Below are 16,838 nucleotides of genomic sequence, written 5' to 3'. Positions count from 1 at the left end.
TGTCTCCACTCATTAATAGGGCCTTACCAAATTCACGGTCCATTTTGGTCAATTTCATGGTCAGAGGATTTTTAAAATAGTAATTTTCATGATTTCAGCTGTTTAAATCTGAAATTTCACAGTGTTGTAATTGTAGGGGTCCTGACCCAAAAATGGTGGGGGGGCCTTCGCACCGTTATTATAGGGGGGCTTGCAGTACTGCTACCCTTACTTATGCACTGCTGCTGGTGGCGGTGCTGCCTTCAGAGCTGGGCAGCTGGAGAGTGGCAGCTGCTGGCCAGGAGCCCAACTCTGAAGGCAGAGCTGGACCCCGAGTCAGTAGCTCCCACTCTCTGGCAACCCAGCTCTGAAGGCAACAGCGCAAAAGTAAGGGTGGCATGGTATGGTTTTGCCACCCTTACTTTCCTTCAGAGCTGGACACCTAGTCACCAGCTGCTGCTCTCTGGCCACCCAGCTCTGAAGGCAGTGCAGAAGTAAGGTTGGCAATACCACCCCACCCCACCCCACCCCCAAAATAACCTTGCAATCCCCCAGCAACTCCCTTTTGGCTCAGGACTCCCAATTTGAGAAACGCTGGCCCCCACCCCCCGTGAAATCTGTATAGCAGAGGATAAAAGCACACAAAAGACAAGATTTCACAGTCCATGATGCGTTTTTCATGGCTGTGAATTTGGTAGGGCCCTACTCACTAGCCTAGCTCGCGTGCAACATAACTTGTGAGCTACACAGAATATTTGTATTAGCAGCACAGAGTAGTGGAGTCCCCACTGCGTTGGCATCAAGCATCAGCATCACTGAAGCATCAACCACAGCCTCCAATGGGCCAGCTAGCTTGAGAGTAACGCACAACTTAACTTGAGCTAGACGCTTTGGGAGATGTGTTAGTAGCAATACTCAAGTATCCATCAAGCTAACAATGCAGTGAAGCCAAAGCCTTAAATGTGGTATTCTTGTTAGTGACTAATGTGGTTTCTGAAATGATGCAAACTATAACTCAGGATTATCTAACTAAATACTTGGCATGCCAACATAGATGATTACTGTAAATGACAGTTCAAGATCTCTGCTTTAATTTTATATCTTTTGTTGCTTTCAATTAAAAAACCTGTGAAAGATTAAGGTTTTAAATGCCACAGTACAAAACCAATTGTGTCATAGAGAATAAGCGGATAAGGATGTTAAATACCAATAGAGAGAGACATTTATATTCTCAGATGGTCTGTGGGCTATTAGAAATGATATTCAGGGTACCTAATCTTTGTGGTTGTTATGGTGCTTATTTTAAAAGATACTAATAATGCCTTATCTCCCCATCTTTTTTTATCAGTTGCTAGATGTGCTGGAACAATACTGTATGGCATCTGGGCTAGATTACCAAAGACTTGATGGAAATACAAAGTCAGAGGACCGGGTCAGGATAGTGAGAGAGTTCAATAGCATGCAAGATGTTAACATTTGCCTTGTTTCTACAATGTAAGAGAATTTAATTTGTACTGTGTGTCTGCCTTCAGCTACGTATTTAGAGGCTTGTAGTAAAGTTACTGTGCGTTAACTTGATTGATCTTGCCTGGTGTTACTGTCAGCTGTTACAAAACTGTGGTGTCAGCTGCATCCATTATGGGTTAAGATTACTACAGTAGAAATGGGTCATAACACTTAATTTTTGTTCTTCACTCTCTCCTGTCGTTTCTGGGATTGTTGAGATTTGAACCTGGCGAGTGATAGTTTTAAATCCCCAGGCTAGCCAAGGGCAGTGGGCAACCACAAATTGTTCCTAACAGTCTAGTGCACCACTGCATTCTTTATTTCTGTTCTACTGTGCACATTAAGAGACAAACTTTCAAAAACTAGGCTCTTAAGTTGTGTGTGCAAAACAATAGCATGTGAGTTATTTTATGTGTGCATAGTGAACCCATACGGAAAGCCATATTTTTATCAGTAAAATTTTACATCTATGAATGCTTTTTATATGTGCAGTTTGAGCCCAGTTTCCTAACACTTGTCCCTTAAAGCACTTATCTCAAACAAGCAATAAAATCTTACACATTCTATATGCCTGAAAGGGATCTTTTCATCAGTTTATGATGAATAGTGAATTCTACTGGAATAGGCCAATGAGATGTACGTGTTCAGCCAAAAATTATGAAAATAGTATATCAACCCATTCATGGCTTTCTGATTTAGTTACATAATCCTTTATCTTTTAGCTAAGCTGATTACTACTCCCAGGCAGTAGTGCAAAGGGAGCAGATACTGCCTATTTATCCCTGGCTGTTGGGAGACTCCAGTGGGTATAGAGCCAGTATAACTGTCTCCTTTGCTGTTCCTTCCACAGTCCCAGCACAGGGTGCATGTTGGGAGCAGAGATGTGGAGAGGCCAGAGCACGATACATTCTGGCTGTGCTCAACCATCATAGCTCGTTTAAGACCACTGTCAGCTGGCACTCATTAGGACAGCCCTCAGGCTTCTCTAACTTGCACAGGTCTGGTATATAAGCAGAGAATCATGGCTCTAGTGATGTACTCTTGCTTTGCTGAGCATAACCTCAGTGAATCAGAATATCTGGCCAGTGATTTCAGGGGACTTCTTGAATAAGAAATGATAAGCAGTTTTTGGTCCTTCTAGGTGAACAGAAAATTAAAATGAAAACAATCTATTACAGGAGCTACCCCTTCTGGGAGTTACTGTATCTGTACTGTTCTGAAAGGCTTTCTACTTATAGTGAATGTTCTGTCAACCTTATTTGTTTTAAACACTTTAGGATTAGCTTCATCCCCACAATCTCATAAATTCGGTGTTATGACATAGAGAATTCAATTAAATGGAAATGGAGTCTTGCTTCATTAGTAGTTTCTTCTCCCTTGCCCTTTTGAGTAGTAAAGGTGGTAAGGCAGGCCATGCCCGCCAGTGTTGCTTCATGCCAGCCACCTTAACTTATGATGATCCTATCTATACAGAGCTGAATACAATGTCTTACATTTCACTGAGTAAATTAGTGAAAAACATGCCTAGAACAATATGCAGCATAGTGTAAGTTCCAAGAGAAACAAAATGGTATTCTCTGTATTTCTTAAAGTGTAGTTCAACACACACACATTGTACAACAAAAATGAATGTGTTTCTTCTTTCCTGAGATAAAGTAATCAAAGAGACTACAAGAGTCTTTTGTAACTCTCTGGAAATCTGAAGGTGCTATATCCTAGTAGCACTCCACGAGGGTTTCTGGTCTCCTCTAAATCAGAGTTTAGGCACACCAAACCAAGATCTTTTGTGCAGTCATCTGGTTGATGGAACTTTTCAGTATCTTATTTATTTCTAAACACATCATAAATTGACAGAATTGTGACATACTTTTCTGTCCATAGTTTCTTGCAAAGTTTTTGGCTGACTGCTCTGTGCAGTCAACTTGTATGTTCTGAAAGTCTCATCTTTCAAAGAGCCAAATGTTAATTTCTGACAAATCCACTTACGCTTTATTTTGGCTGAAAAAATGCATCTAACAAAGGGTGACATCTCAATACAGTAGCTTTATTTTTTGTCATTTTATTCCAGTGGCACAATCAATATACAACTTCAAGAAGAAGCACCAGCCTATACAATTACTAAATGATGAAGCAGTAATAATGACTTCATTCTTAAAACAGTGACAGTTACCAAATTTGTATTCTACCTTATGTTCTGGAGAAATAAATCCATTCTGCCTGAAATTTCTCCTGCATAGCCTTTAGCCAAAAAGTACCTTTAGAAACGTAAACTTTAATGGAATAATACGGTTTTGAGAAAAGGGGCTTTCAAAAACAGCTTTTCAGTAAATATAACTTTATTTGTAAAGGCATATCTCCAGAACAACTTGATCTTAAATCCTCACATTTGTTTTAGATACTAGTATTGAACATAATCTTGTGGATATTCTAACTTTCAAAAATCTATTGGACAAGTTATAAGTAATATGGATGATTCCTACTGATCTTATACATTTCTGGAGACCAGTAGCTATAGATTGTTAAAGATTACAAGGACAGACACTTGCACGTTCTGTGGAAGAAAAAGGTTTATGGCACATATTCCCATGTCCTATCTGTTGTCACTTTTAAAGCTCCATGACAGAAATATCTCTTTCATTAAGCCTGTGCTGGCAGAAGAATCTGTCCTGGAAGAAGAATAAATATGGTCCATAATGCTTAGAGTTATTGCTGGTTCTGGAAGCAAACAAGTTCAAGTTGTAAATCTCATGAGAAGTAGTGCTATGATTTGCAGGAGTTACAAACTCAGCTGGTAGAGCTTTCAGAGCTTGTAATATCTGTGATGCAACTTCGTTTAAGGGGAGGGAACTACAGCACTTGGACATTGGGCAGCGCTGTTCCAAAGTTCCAATATATCATGCTGCAAGAAATAAAAACTGCTAATATCCCCTCCTTCAGAGCCAAATATTAAATCCAGTGCTCTACCTTGTCTTTCCCACGCTAATCTCCGTGTGCTCAGAAATCCATTCATTTAAAAAAAATCCTAAATCTGCTTCTTGATGACAGCTAAGGAAGAGAGAGACCATTGTCATTTTTTTAGTAATGGGAGGCCCTCAGATACTAGAGTAATGAGGGCCGTGTAAAATACCTAGATATATAAACATACCAAAAATAGTTAATATAAATTCCAGTATTCTGCATGTTCTTACAGACATGCCTCATTACTTTAAATTCTGCAAGGCCGCATTTTAATTTAGCATGTTTGCAGCCAGGCTGGTTGAACTAAAACATCCTGAGTCATTCTTTTGAAGACTCTCAGATCTTATAAACTTTTGAAGTAAAGTTGACATGATAATCTTTAGACCTACATTTTAGAGCTCACATATTTAGCAAGCAGTGCTGTGAATTGGACAGAGCCTCATGTAATTCACACATGATTGGCTAGTGGATCATATAACAGTCATGATCTTCAGGTTTTTTATCTCTTTGAGTCCTGCATATGTGATGCTTGCTCCATCAATTTCCTCCTGCAGAGGTTGAAAATTCCAAGGAGATAGAAGTGAAGGATTTGTCTATCAGTGGTCTTAGCAGTGCTGCTTGCAAGTGCCATGAGATCTGAAAGCAATGTCTCAAGAAGGTTGTAACTTCTGTTTGCATCCCTACAAAGCCTGAAAAGGTTCAGTAGATCAACTGGAAACGCACAACATGCAAATGTATGCGTTCCAGTGCAGACTTTGGGCTTCTCTGTAGATTTTTGGTATTTCTAATATTTTTTTCAGAATAAAATTTCTTTTAAAATGCAATTTTCTTATCCTTTTGGTAATGAAAATAACCTTTTCTAATGTGAACCAGTGCAATGATGTCTTCCTGAGTCTGCACACAGACCTGAAACAGTAGCTATTAGAGCCATGAGATTCCCTTTATTTAAGTGGAGTATTAATCCAGATGTGAAGCCAGAAAATTAGGCAATGATGGGAGATGAGATAAATTGTAATGTAATATGCACTAGAAAGAATTTTAACTAATCTCACGCATTAGTGGCTTCTAAATTAAGTGTATATAAACTTAAGAAAATATTGTAAAGTGTGCATCAGCAGTTCAAAAGCAAAAAAAGATGTTAGGTTGTATAAAGGAAGGGACAGAGAAGAATAATGAAACTATTATAATGTTATATTATATATTGTTGGTTTGTCCTTACCTTCAGTAGTGTGTACAGTTCTGGTTGTGTACAATTCTGGTCACTCATCTCAAAAAGGAAGTAGCAAGAGGGAAAGAAAAAAATCCAGAGAGAGGCAATGAGATGGCTAATCATTAAAGATGTAAATAGTTCTAATATTTAAATCTCTCCTATTAAACTTTTGATATTAGACAAATAAGAGCGCACAAGATAGAAGTGTGTAAAATTATTCGGTTGGTCAGGTGCTCTTACAGTATTTGCCCTTTCAAGTAAAAAGAAGCATCCAATTAAAATTTAAAATCCAATGACAAATTTTAAAATTACAAAAGAATTTTTTATGTACTATGTAATCTTGTTTGTGGAACTCCCAGCCACAAAGTGATTTTGAGACATGAAGTTTAGGATCACACAATTCTGTGAATAGAACTAATTACTAACTGCCTCCATAGAAACTTCCCTCTGGCATGTTGTTTTCTAACTTCTGAAGATTATGGTACTGAGCACAGAGACAGGATACAAAAGTAAATAGACCATTAGTCAGATCCAATGTGCAGTCCTACAATACCATGAACTCTTGAAAAATAATGGTTTATTATAAGGCAATGTTGCAAACTCCTTAACAGAAGTGATGTAGCAGGCTGAACCATCTGAGCCATGAGTTCTCTTATAATTCAGTGTGATTTAAACATTACCTGCTTAAATGACACTTAGAATATTACCCGTTTTTAATTATTTATTTATAATGCACCAACTCATTTCTAGGTACATTCTGTTTATGAAGGAGTCATAGGAGGCCTTGTCTTCTGAAACATTGTAGCATACCTAATAATTTTATAAAACTTTTGGCCCTTTAATTTTTTTTAAACCTCCTGTTTGGTCTTGTCTTTCCTCATACTCAGTCTGTTATTTCCACTAATGAAATCTGAAATATACTTCATATTTCAGGTTTCAAATATTTGGATTTTTTATTAGAAACCAATTGGAAAAACATGTTGACTTATATTTTGGTCTGACTGCAGGGTTTGGTAAGAGCAGCTGAATTCCATCCCCTCTAATAAGAAATATTCCAAAATACAGTGGAGGATTGTAAAAAACAAAAAAAAACAAAACAAAAAACAAACAAACAGATTTTTATTCAGTATTTCAAACTTTGAGAATGCTCATCTTCCGGAAACCTCCGTTAACGTTGGCAAGTTCCCACATCCTCTCCTTTTCTAAATTTAATTAACCGAGCACTACACCAAATTTGGAAGGAAAAGGCCACAACTTTATTTATATTAACAAGGATTTCACTAAGACCATAAGGTGGTGGTTCCCACCAATTTCTTTTTTCTTAATAAGGAAATGAATTAATGGGGGTAACTCAACCCTTTCCAACCACCGTAAACTAGCTTAATGGAATCCAAAATAAACTATTTAAAATATACACTTTTAAAAAAAACTTGGATAAACTTTTTCCATATTTTGGGAGTGTCTCATTGAGAACATGTAGTGGCTTGCTGCCATTTTCTTCTAAATTCTTTGGAGAAACCATCATTGACCATAAGATACCACTATAAACCTTATGGAGGGGATAGATCTCGTCAAGAAAAACACTCATCAGTTAAGAATGGTATCCACTCAAATTGTGATGACCAGTCTGCCATACATACATATGTTACCTCACTCTCACTTGATTAACTGGTGCTACTTCTAATTATTTAAACTCTATATCTACCATCTATATCCCCAGCAAGGGATACTGTTAGAGAGAGATTCTTGAAACCCCTTAGCATTTCCGCTGCATCCAGTCTTATTGACTACCAGCTGTCTGTTCACATCATACACAGGATGTGCCAAATTTGCTTTCTGGATCTGAAAAAAAAAACAACCCCAAATCAAACATGGCATGTTTGAAATTAAAGCCCACCTCAAACAATCTCTCGGATACTAGCGCATTGGATACAAGCATTTTGCTTCCAGACACTTTTCCAGAAATTTTCATCTCTTTTTTGGGGGGGATTAGGAGGAATGTGGCTAAACAGGTACTAAAGATATTTCCAAGAACCAGTCCTGCAACTTGACTACTCCCCTCTTTGGCCCCACTCCAGTAAACCGCTTAAGCATATGTCCAACTTTAAGAAAGTGAGTAATCCTTTTAGCTTCAGTAGGGGAATTGTTCAATTGCTTAAAATTAAGCACGTGCTTAATGGGTTTGCTGTATTGGGGCCTTTGTTGTCTGAACAGCATTTTGGAGTAGTTAAGGTGTTCTGGAAGATGCAACCAACACATTGAGCCTAACTGTTCCCCAAAAGTCCAGTATATACATATGTAATAGGACTTTCTTATAATGACCCTCACAAATATTGTGCATCCGATGAAGTGAGCTGTAGCTCACGAAAGCTTATGCTCAAATAAATTTGTTAGTCTCTAAGGTGCCACAAGTACTCCTTTTCTTTTTGCGGATATAGACTAACACAGCTACTACTCTGAAACTAGAAGGACTGCATCACAAATGAGTGATGTTTTCTCTTATCATTCACTTTTCTGTGCTCTTACTTAGCCCTCTCAATAGTTTGATTCAGAAACAGGCACCACTGCACTCTAGTACTTGTTTATCCTGCCAGGACTGCTGCACTAAAGAATAGCTGGGAGAGGCATTACAAACTATACCTTGTTTTGGTGTAAGTCATGTAGCAAGTACTGCCAAAATCCATCTCCCTGTGATTCAAGAAACAAAACTGGTGCAAACTCTGTAGTAAGTCTCTCTTTACATAAAGTCTCTTCTGGCTGTCTCATATGGCTAGAATTGACATAGATCTGCTGAAGTAAATGGAGCTATGTAGATTTACACCAGCTGAGGATTTGATTCATATTGTTCACTTTGAGTGTTAAGGGGATGCAGCAGGTAGTTGGGCAGCACTTCTATTATCAAGGTGAAAGCAGCTGTTTGTAGTTGGGCAGGTTATAGAGTCTGCCTGCAATTTAAGGTATTGTGATTTTCTACAATAATCATGATTGTTAGTTTATTATGCTATTATTGTGTTTTGTAAATAAAGCGCCAGCCCATTGCTACCAGCGTTGGTATAATGCTGTTTAATTATGTTTGGAATGAGAAAAAATGTGAGCCTACCACTAGTAAGCCTAATTTTGGTTAAATAGATCCAGAGTTAGAAATCTTTTAATTTGAGTTAAAAAATGGTGGTACCTAACTCCTTTTCTTGCAGTCTAAGAACTAACTCATTTTTGTTAAAGGGCTGGTGGATTGGGTCTCAATTTTGTTGGAGCCAATGTCGTTCTGTTGTTTGATCCAACATGGAATCCAGCAAATGATCTTCAAGCCATTGACAGGTATAATCTCAATTTTAAAATTTAGGTAGACATAGTGCTCTTTTTGTTTTTTCATTTTGGAAATAGATTTTCTCATGCAAATTTTCCTAGAGAATAGGATATTCTTAGACACACTCTGATTTTGGCCGCATCAGACTAGATTTAGAAATGCCTGTTAATAATTTTTTTTAGCATTAATGTACTCTGCATACTGTTTAAAAAGTCAGTGAGAATTTCCACAGCTCCTTTACCTCTGAATTGTAACTTTTTTTATTTGCTACTTTTCAAGTTGTGACATCATTGGAAGAGAGAGGCATAGGACAAAGCTGCTGTTATGATAGTTTCGTTTAAAAAAAATAAGTGGACATATAGCCTGATGGCATTTTTCCTGAACCTGGAACAATCACTGCTAGCCTGTTTAAAAGTAGAGAATATAAACAAAAAATACACAGTTAGTGATCCAGCTCAAGAGTGATGTTGAGAAACAGAGAATCCCTGAAGAAAAATAGTTGTGTTCTTATTTTGAAACCTCTGTAATGTAGAGATGTCCCATTTCAGCATTCAGTTTAATGTCTGATAGCTTGCTGTGGTGACATGTGCAGGATTCTTATTTTATAAGTGTTTTCTCCTAGACATTCTGAACGTAGGATAGCATTTCACATACAGCTCATGAAAATACTTTTAGATAACTAAGGAAACACCCCAAGGAGTCTTTAAAATGTATAAAGCAATTGAGTTTTGATGAGTAAAAATACATTCTTTGTTCCATTCTATTTTATATTTTAGCTTTTAAGCTCCTCCATTATTTTGTAATTTCTAACAATATAGAGAGTCTATTTTTAGATACCTCCAGGAAGACATCTCTTTCTCCCCTTCACACTCCACAAATGGAAAAATGTTATGATGTTGCAGAAATGTGTGTCCTTGCAAGAGTAGACTTTCACGGTACCACCTCTGTGAAGGTCACATTTCTCTGATGTCTTGACATTCAGTAAATCTCTTCTGTGGTTTCTGAAAATAATCTGTTGGTAGTTTTAGAGATTTATGGAGAAGAGAAGTGAGGGCCCTAGAGAGAGAAAATGTGAGCTGAGTAAAAATATTTAATTTCTAAACTTGTCTTTTAGGGAAGTTCTATTTTAAATTTACAATATTTCCCTTTTATTGGAATTAGGATTTTACTTATCCCCAAAGGAACTCGTTGGCTAATAACCTAGCATTCTTCAAAATTACTCTGTCTTTGCAGAGCCTATAGGATTGGCCAGTGCAGAGATGTGAAAGTGTTTAGATTGATCTCGTTGGGGACAGTGGAGGAGATGATGTACTTACGGCAGGTTTACAAACAGGTAAAGTTCACACAGTATCATGGTACATGTAAAACAACTATTTTCAGCCAGCTGTCTGAATGAGTGAAAGCTGACCTATAGCAAGGTTGACTCTATGTTGGATTTATGACTTGCAGTGTTAATTTATGCACTTGACAAGGAAGAACTACCCCATTTATTTCAGTGGGTGCTAACTCAGGCCAGTGATGGTACTTTAAATGCCAATGTTGTTACTTATTTCAGCACTCAAAGCATGTGAGAAAGGAGATTTAAGTATCTCTTATGAAGGTCTGAGACAGCCAATATTGAATGTCATTCCTTAAAATAAAAATGTAAGAGCAAGTTTTAAATTTCAGTTAAATATTGGTGGGCCTGTACGAGAAATTAAACTGAAATTTAAACACATGATGGGATTGAAGGTGCGCGCGATTGATTTTCATTTTCCAGAAGGGTGGGGCTTATTTTTCAAAAGTTTGGGAAATGCTGGGCTAAATGGACTTAAGAAGTGTCCATTACTCTGAACACTACCTTATTTGTGAGAGCCAGGCTCTTCTGTTAACTCCTTGATTCTCCAGCTCCTCATTTTGAGTGAGGGAGGAGGAGGAGGAAAGCTGAAGTGGGGCAATCCCCATTGCCAGTATAGTAACTTGGACAGTAATAGCTGCTTGATAACATCATACTTCTGAGGAAGCCCACTGACTTCCTCTTCCCTCCTATGGATTGTGATGACTGGCAGGGCCATGAGAATTTGTAAGAAAGGTTTTCCCTTCTCCTAGTTCAGCTTGTCCCAGTCTTGTTTCAGGACAGTTTATTGAGATCATCGGGGCAAGAGTAGGGGTTGTGCCTATCATGTGACACTTTCTGAATAGAAAGTCTGAGGAATGAAGTCACATGTGTGGATTGTGTCCATCCCTAGGACAGCAGCAGAAAGTCACTAGTTCCTCACTTCATTTTTTTCCCAGTGTTTACTTTTACTTAATTGAAAATGTTCTGGTAAATGTACTGTGACTGAACTAGCAGAGTTCTGCTATATACCGGTAATCTAATTTTTAAAAGGAAATCACTGTATTTTTAAAGCGTCAATAATTAATTAACATTTATTTAAGGACTAACATCTGCTGCTTTTTGTGCTCTATTCTGGAAAGTCTTAACATGTTTTTTTTCTCAAACGTACACAACTTTCTGAAAAACTTTTATATTCCCTGTTAATATCAGTATGTGTGTATGCTATTTTCTTGACTGTGACTTTCACAATGTCATATTGCTTTATTGTGTATAGGGGTTTTCGTCTTACTGGCAACGGTGATCAATTTGAAAAATAAACAGATGAAAAGATCTGGAAGCTAAGACCTTTCAGTGGAGAACACTGTCAAAATAGGTCAATTTTTAGACCTACCAACTTTGACAACCTTTTAAACATCAGTAAACATGTTTTTAAACATCATGTATTCCTTTCTCCATTTCAGTAATTATCTGACATCTGTGACAGGGTCGGGCCAGATGGCTATAGGAGAGTAATAGAAGGCAGATATATTAGCCCCAGGCTAAGTAGGTCCCTTTTCCCTGGGTAAGGTAACAGGGAAGGTTCCAGAACAATCAGGAACCTTCTGGAGACAATTAAGACAGGCTGATTAGAACACCTGCAGCCAATCAAGAAGCTGCTAAAATCAATTAAGGCAGGCTAATCAGGGCACCTGGGTTTTAAAAAGGAGCTCACTTCAGTTTGTGGTGTGTGTGTGAGGAGCTGGGAGCAAGAGGCACTAGGAGCTGAGAGTGAGAACGCGGACTGTTGGAGGACTGAGGTGTACAAGCATTATCAGACACCAGGAGGAAGGTCCTGTGGTGAGGATAAAGAAGGTGTTGGGAGGAGGCCATGAGGAAGTAGCCCAGGGAAGTTGTAGCTGTCGCACAGCTGTTCCAGGAGGCACTCAAGACAACTGTGTTCCACAGGGCCCTGGGCTGGAAGCCGGAGTAGAGGGCGGACCCGGGTTCTCCCCAAATCCTCCCAACTCCTGGTCAGACACAGGAGGAGTCCACCTGGACTGTGGGTTCAGAAAAATGGCCAAGCTGAGGGCTTCCGTGAAGCTCCAAGGCGAGCAAATCCGCCAGTAAGCGCAAGACCCACCAAGGTAGAGCAGGAACTTTGTCACACATCCTAATTAAATACATGTTTAGGAAACTTTAATCGAAAGCACCATGAAGAAAATTATGTGCTGTTTATGTACAAAATTTTGAGATGACTTTACAAAGACATTAGTACAGTATAAGGCATTCTTTCTACCAGCTTTGTAAAGTTCTCACAAAGCATAACGATTTAATTTTAGCAGGAATGTTTAGGGCCAGACTTGCACAGGTCTGTGCATGAAATTGTGTACATATATATACATGTTACTACTGAATGCAAAAAACTGATATATTAGATAGATTATATAACTGGAGGGGACAGGCTGCATACACTACTCTGACCATACACTACTCTGACCAATCAGGTACCTATTAATGTAGCTGAGCTTATATGTATGCATACAGCTGTATGCATATAACTGAACATCTGTCTCTTAACTATAAGAATGGTCAGTTAAAATTTGCAAATCTGAGGCTCAGATTTTCATTAGGTCTCCACTAATGCATGCTTAAAATCAGCAGACACATTGGTCTGCAAACACCTGTGTATCTGTATGAACAGGTAAACTGGTACATAACTGTGAATTGCATGTGCAGTTACCTGATTTGTCTGCCCATGTGTAGGCTTTTGCATGTGGAAGTGAGGAACCTACAAATCTTATGTCTGCATTGATAGAAACCTGCTCAAATTTTTGACCTGTTATCCAGAACTTGCTGAAATTTTTTTGTCTAATTGGCCAAGTATATTTTACATAGAATTAGTCTACAGACAAAATATTGGAAATCCAAGACTGGTTTTTACATCTAGATTTGAATTGCATTGACAGTTGAGTACCTAACTGGGCACACAATTTCCCTGAGATTTTCAGCAAGTGTTGATGAAGAGTATAAAAACATATTGTGACCATTAATGAGAACACAGAAACATGACAGCACCTGAACATGTGGCTTTCTGTATATGTGCGAGTGCATCTTCAAATAGACATATAAACTGAGTTGTCTACTCTGTATTTAGTCAATATTTTAATATGTGTAAGTAATTGATTTTTTGAAAAGCAGTCTGTTTGTAATGCTTTGTGTTGTGTTGTCTAAAGATGAAATTATTGAAGGATGTGTTTGATTTTGAAATTACTTTCACATTTTTTTATTGTTTTTTATTAGTGGAATAGTTGGGGGAGAGGGGATCCATGTACAACCATTAGTGATTCAGAATATAAAACAAGTAGAACAAAAATATAAAATTAAGTAAACAATATAAACTAGTTAATCTGAAATCTGTGGTGCAACCTTAACTATGATCATGATTGCTACTACATTTTTAGAGAAAAATGTACATTGCACCTAGCAAAATTAGGGCTCCATCCAGCTATAGTTTGCCTTTGTGACTGATGACTATTTCAGAGGGATACTTCTCCCTTGAAAGCAGCTGCATAATCCTAGAATTACCATTAAGTAGCCCTCAAAGGCTACTAACATCCTAGGGACAGAGCTACAGGAAAATTTTTCAGGTCGAGTAAAGCCATCATTTCTTCCTGCTGTTCGTGCAAAGGATGTCTGCTATATTTGTACTGAACACTTGACGTCGGTTGAAGAACAGCTCAACCTGCCTGATTTAAAGAACATTTAAATTTTATCTGATGCACTATTTACTTAACTTTTTCCAGCACAGTGGTGGCTCTTATTATTCATTTGTACATTCCACTTAATCAGAGTGGATCAGAATTTAAATTTTTCCAGATCAATATTCATGATTCAGTGACCATATTCTTTTTCACTCTTGGTGTACTTTAAAGGCTGAATAACAATAATTTAAATATTTGTTATAAATTATTTGTAAACAGTCATGATGCAGTGAAGTACTGATACTCAAGAATAAGTTAGCAAGTTTCCAGTGTTAGGCATAGAACAATGAAGTAGGAGGCTTAGAACATTTTTTTTTCTTTCCTATTCAATAAAACTAGTCAGATTAATATTATACCACAATGGCAACATCTGCCAGGTAAATAAAAAGAAAATATCCTTCCTTAGGAATTTCTGCCTGCTTTAACTAAAGCTGCATATATATTGTGAATGCCAGGAAATTCTGACATGATTGGAGCAAACATTTCTGAAATCTCTTGCATTATTCTGTTTTAGCAACTTCACTGTGCGGTAGTTGGAAGTGAAAATGCCAAGCGATATTTTGAGGCAGTGCAAGGATCAAAGGAACATCAAGGAGAGCTTTTTGGGATCCATAACCTCTTCAAGCTTCGAACCCAGGGGTCCTGCCTTACAAAAGACATCCTGGAGGTGTGAAGCTTTCCTTATGACTTTTGGATATTTGCTTTACATATTTTTTCCTCTGGAAGCATTTTACCATAAATATGAATGTAGTGCCATGCAAAGCAGTATGGTGAAAGTTGAAACAGCAAATGCCTACACTGTGCCTTAATATAGGGCTGTTACTTTCTCACTTTCAGCCACACCAAAATAATTCCTCTAAAATAAACAAAAATATGGAAAATGTAGTCTTATTAAAACTTGCCAAGAGCTCAATGAAATTCATTTCTGTTCCTAATAAAAATACCACAATTGATTTTGGGACACTTCTGCATTTATTCATCTGTGTTCACAGATGTATTTCATTTATCAGATACAGTATTTGTCCTTTAAATCAAATTTAAAATACTTTTTTACTATGAAGAAGGTGTTCTGATCTTGCTAACCTTCTGTTTAATGGTTATTAGTTCGGGTGGATAGACATTTTTCATATCATAGAATTATTGCATTTATGTATCATATGCATACATTTTTTTAAAAATGCAGCATTGAAAAGGTTGAGTGGGGCATACCATTCTAAAATCTAAAATTTGGTTGTTCTCAAACAGTGTATTGAGCCAGATTCAGAGGGTGGTGTAGAGTGAGGTAAAGGATGCATAACATGCACCTCTTTATGTCCCCAGTATGTATGTTTTACCAAATAAGATTCCCTGAAACTACTTTTCTTTCTCATATCTGACACCTCCACCCCTTATATATCACTCCGCAATCTGGTTTGTGGAGTCTGAGAAGGAGGTTAGGAGCTAAGCTGGTATAAATCACATGCTATGGACTAAAAAGTTAGTGTAGCAAAAAACCAAAATCTTTCATATGAAGATGTAAGAAGATTATGTAAGGTAATGTAAGCCACTGTGCACTTTCACACATATACCTGCTTTGGCTTCTTGATGAGTAAGATACCCCGATTTAAAATTCTTTACCCTTATGTGTGGATAAAGGAGTCTAATTTTATAATATGGGATGCATTGCCTCTGAAGTTGGCCCATTGTGTTAAGAACTCTTTTAAACTGCGAAAGCCATGACCCCATCACAATCATTCTTAGTAATTGAACTTTGGAGATAAAGCTTCTTAGTCATAGTCTCAGCCAAAGATGAATGTTTCTAGAAAGTTTATAAACAAAATGCGTCTAGCCATATTTTGGAAAAGATACCTGTTTTTCACTTTGGGATACTTCAGCTCAAATCTCTTTTACTAGGAGGAATCATAGAATCATAGAATATCAAGGTTGGAAGGGTCATCTAGTCCAACCCCCTGCTCAAAGCAGGACCAATCCCCAATCAAATCATCCCAGCCAGGAAAACAATTATGTCTTGGTATTTGCTTTAAATAGTCTTCAGTGATGAAAATACTGTCTTTCTGAAAAAAATGTTTAAAAATAGTAAAATTTTGGATGTGTGTAGGATCCACTCAACATGTATAATATGTCAGTTTTCTTACTCATTAGAGGCTTGATCTAACTGCCATTGAGTGTTTCCATCAACTAAAGTGTGGCAGTTTATTTGGGCCTTAAGTGTGAGTAGCCATTTTACTTTTGAACATGTGCACTTCCAGATAAATATGGAAAAATTAAGCTTTGCCCTGTCTGCCCACCTTATCTTGAAGACCACACATGCTGCCTTATTGTGTTGGTAATTTTTATTATAAAGTTTTCCTGTCTTGCATCTTTTCTTGTTTAGAGGGAGGGTCAAGTGGAAGCAGGAGTCATGACAGCCACTACATGGCTAAAGGAGGAGCCATCATCATGCAGGTTAGAAATGGTGAGTTGTCTTTGTGCATGTCATACATCATCGAATGTGGGTGCTATTTTTTCTTCTCGGTCCAGTTAGTGTGTTGAGCAAACATCTTTGACAAAAATTAGACACAAAAATTTTTAAAAGATACAGTATGTAAGGGATAATATCAGAAAGAGAACATTGCTGCAGGATGATGGTCTCTTGCTGCCTTCGATTAGAATTTTCAAGAAGATAATGAATATCAGGCAAACTTCTGTTACTATGTTTAGTCTGTGGTAATATCCCATCATAATGCCTCTACAGTATTTCTTAAATACCATCAGACTGCTGTGCGTGTGTATATTTTGTTAATGGATACTGTTGATGTAGAGGGACAGTTGCTCACTGAG

The 16,838-nt window shown here is 37.6% G+C and overlaps 1 protein-coding gene across 11 annotated transcripts in view; it reads left to right on the top strand.

Annotated features, from left to right (window-relative positions):
* ERCC6L2 (ERCC excision repair 6 like 2) overlaps positions 1-16,838 on the top strand; it is a 157,931-nt gene that overhangs the window by 99,365 nt on the left and 41,728 nt on the right. For 10 of the 11 annotated variants that reach the window (XM_043546390.1, XM_043546396.1, XM_043546391.1 and 7 more), the window contains 5 exons: positions 1,328-1,473; positions 8,876-8,971; positions 10,194-10,293; positions 14,533-14,685; positions 16,393-16,473. In XM_043546390.1, the coding sequence (XP_043402325.1) occupies positions 1,328-1,473; positions 8,876-8,971; positions 10,194-10,293; positions 14,533-14,685; positions 16,393-16,473 (576 nt within the window). Of the gene's footprint in view, positions 1-1,327; positions 1,474-8,875; positions 8,972-10,193; positions 10,294-14,532; positions 14,692-16,392; positions 16,474-16,838 lie in introns of those variants that run through there. The other variant, XM_037901714.2, reaches the window with a different exon arrangement.

The sequence above is a fragment of the Chelonia mydas genome, chromosome 5 (assembly GCF_015237465.2).
Source record: "Chelonia mydas isolate rCheMyd1 chromosome 5, rCheMyd1.pri.v2, whole genome shotgun sequence".
In the NCBI taxonomy this organism is placed as follows: Eukaryota; Metazoa; Chordata; order Testudines; family Cheloniidae; genus Chelonia; species Chelonia mydas.
Note: the sequence above shows the minus strand (reverse complement) of the source record. Positions and strands in the feature narration are given on the sequence as shown.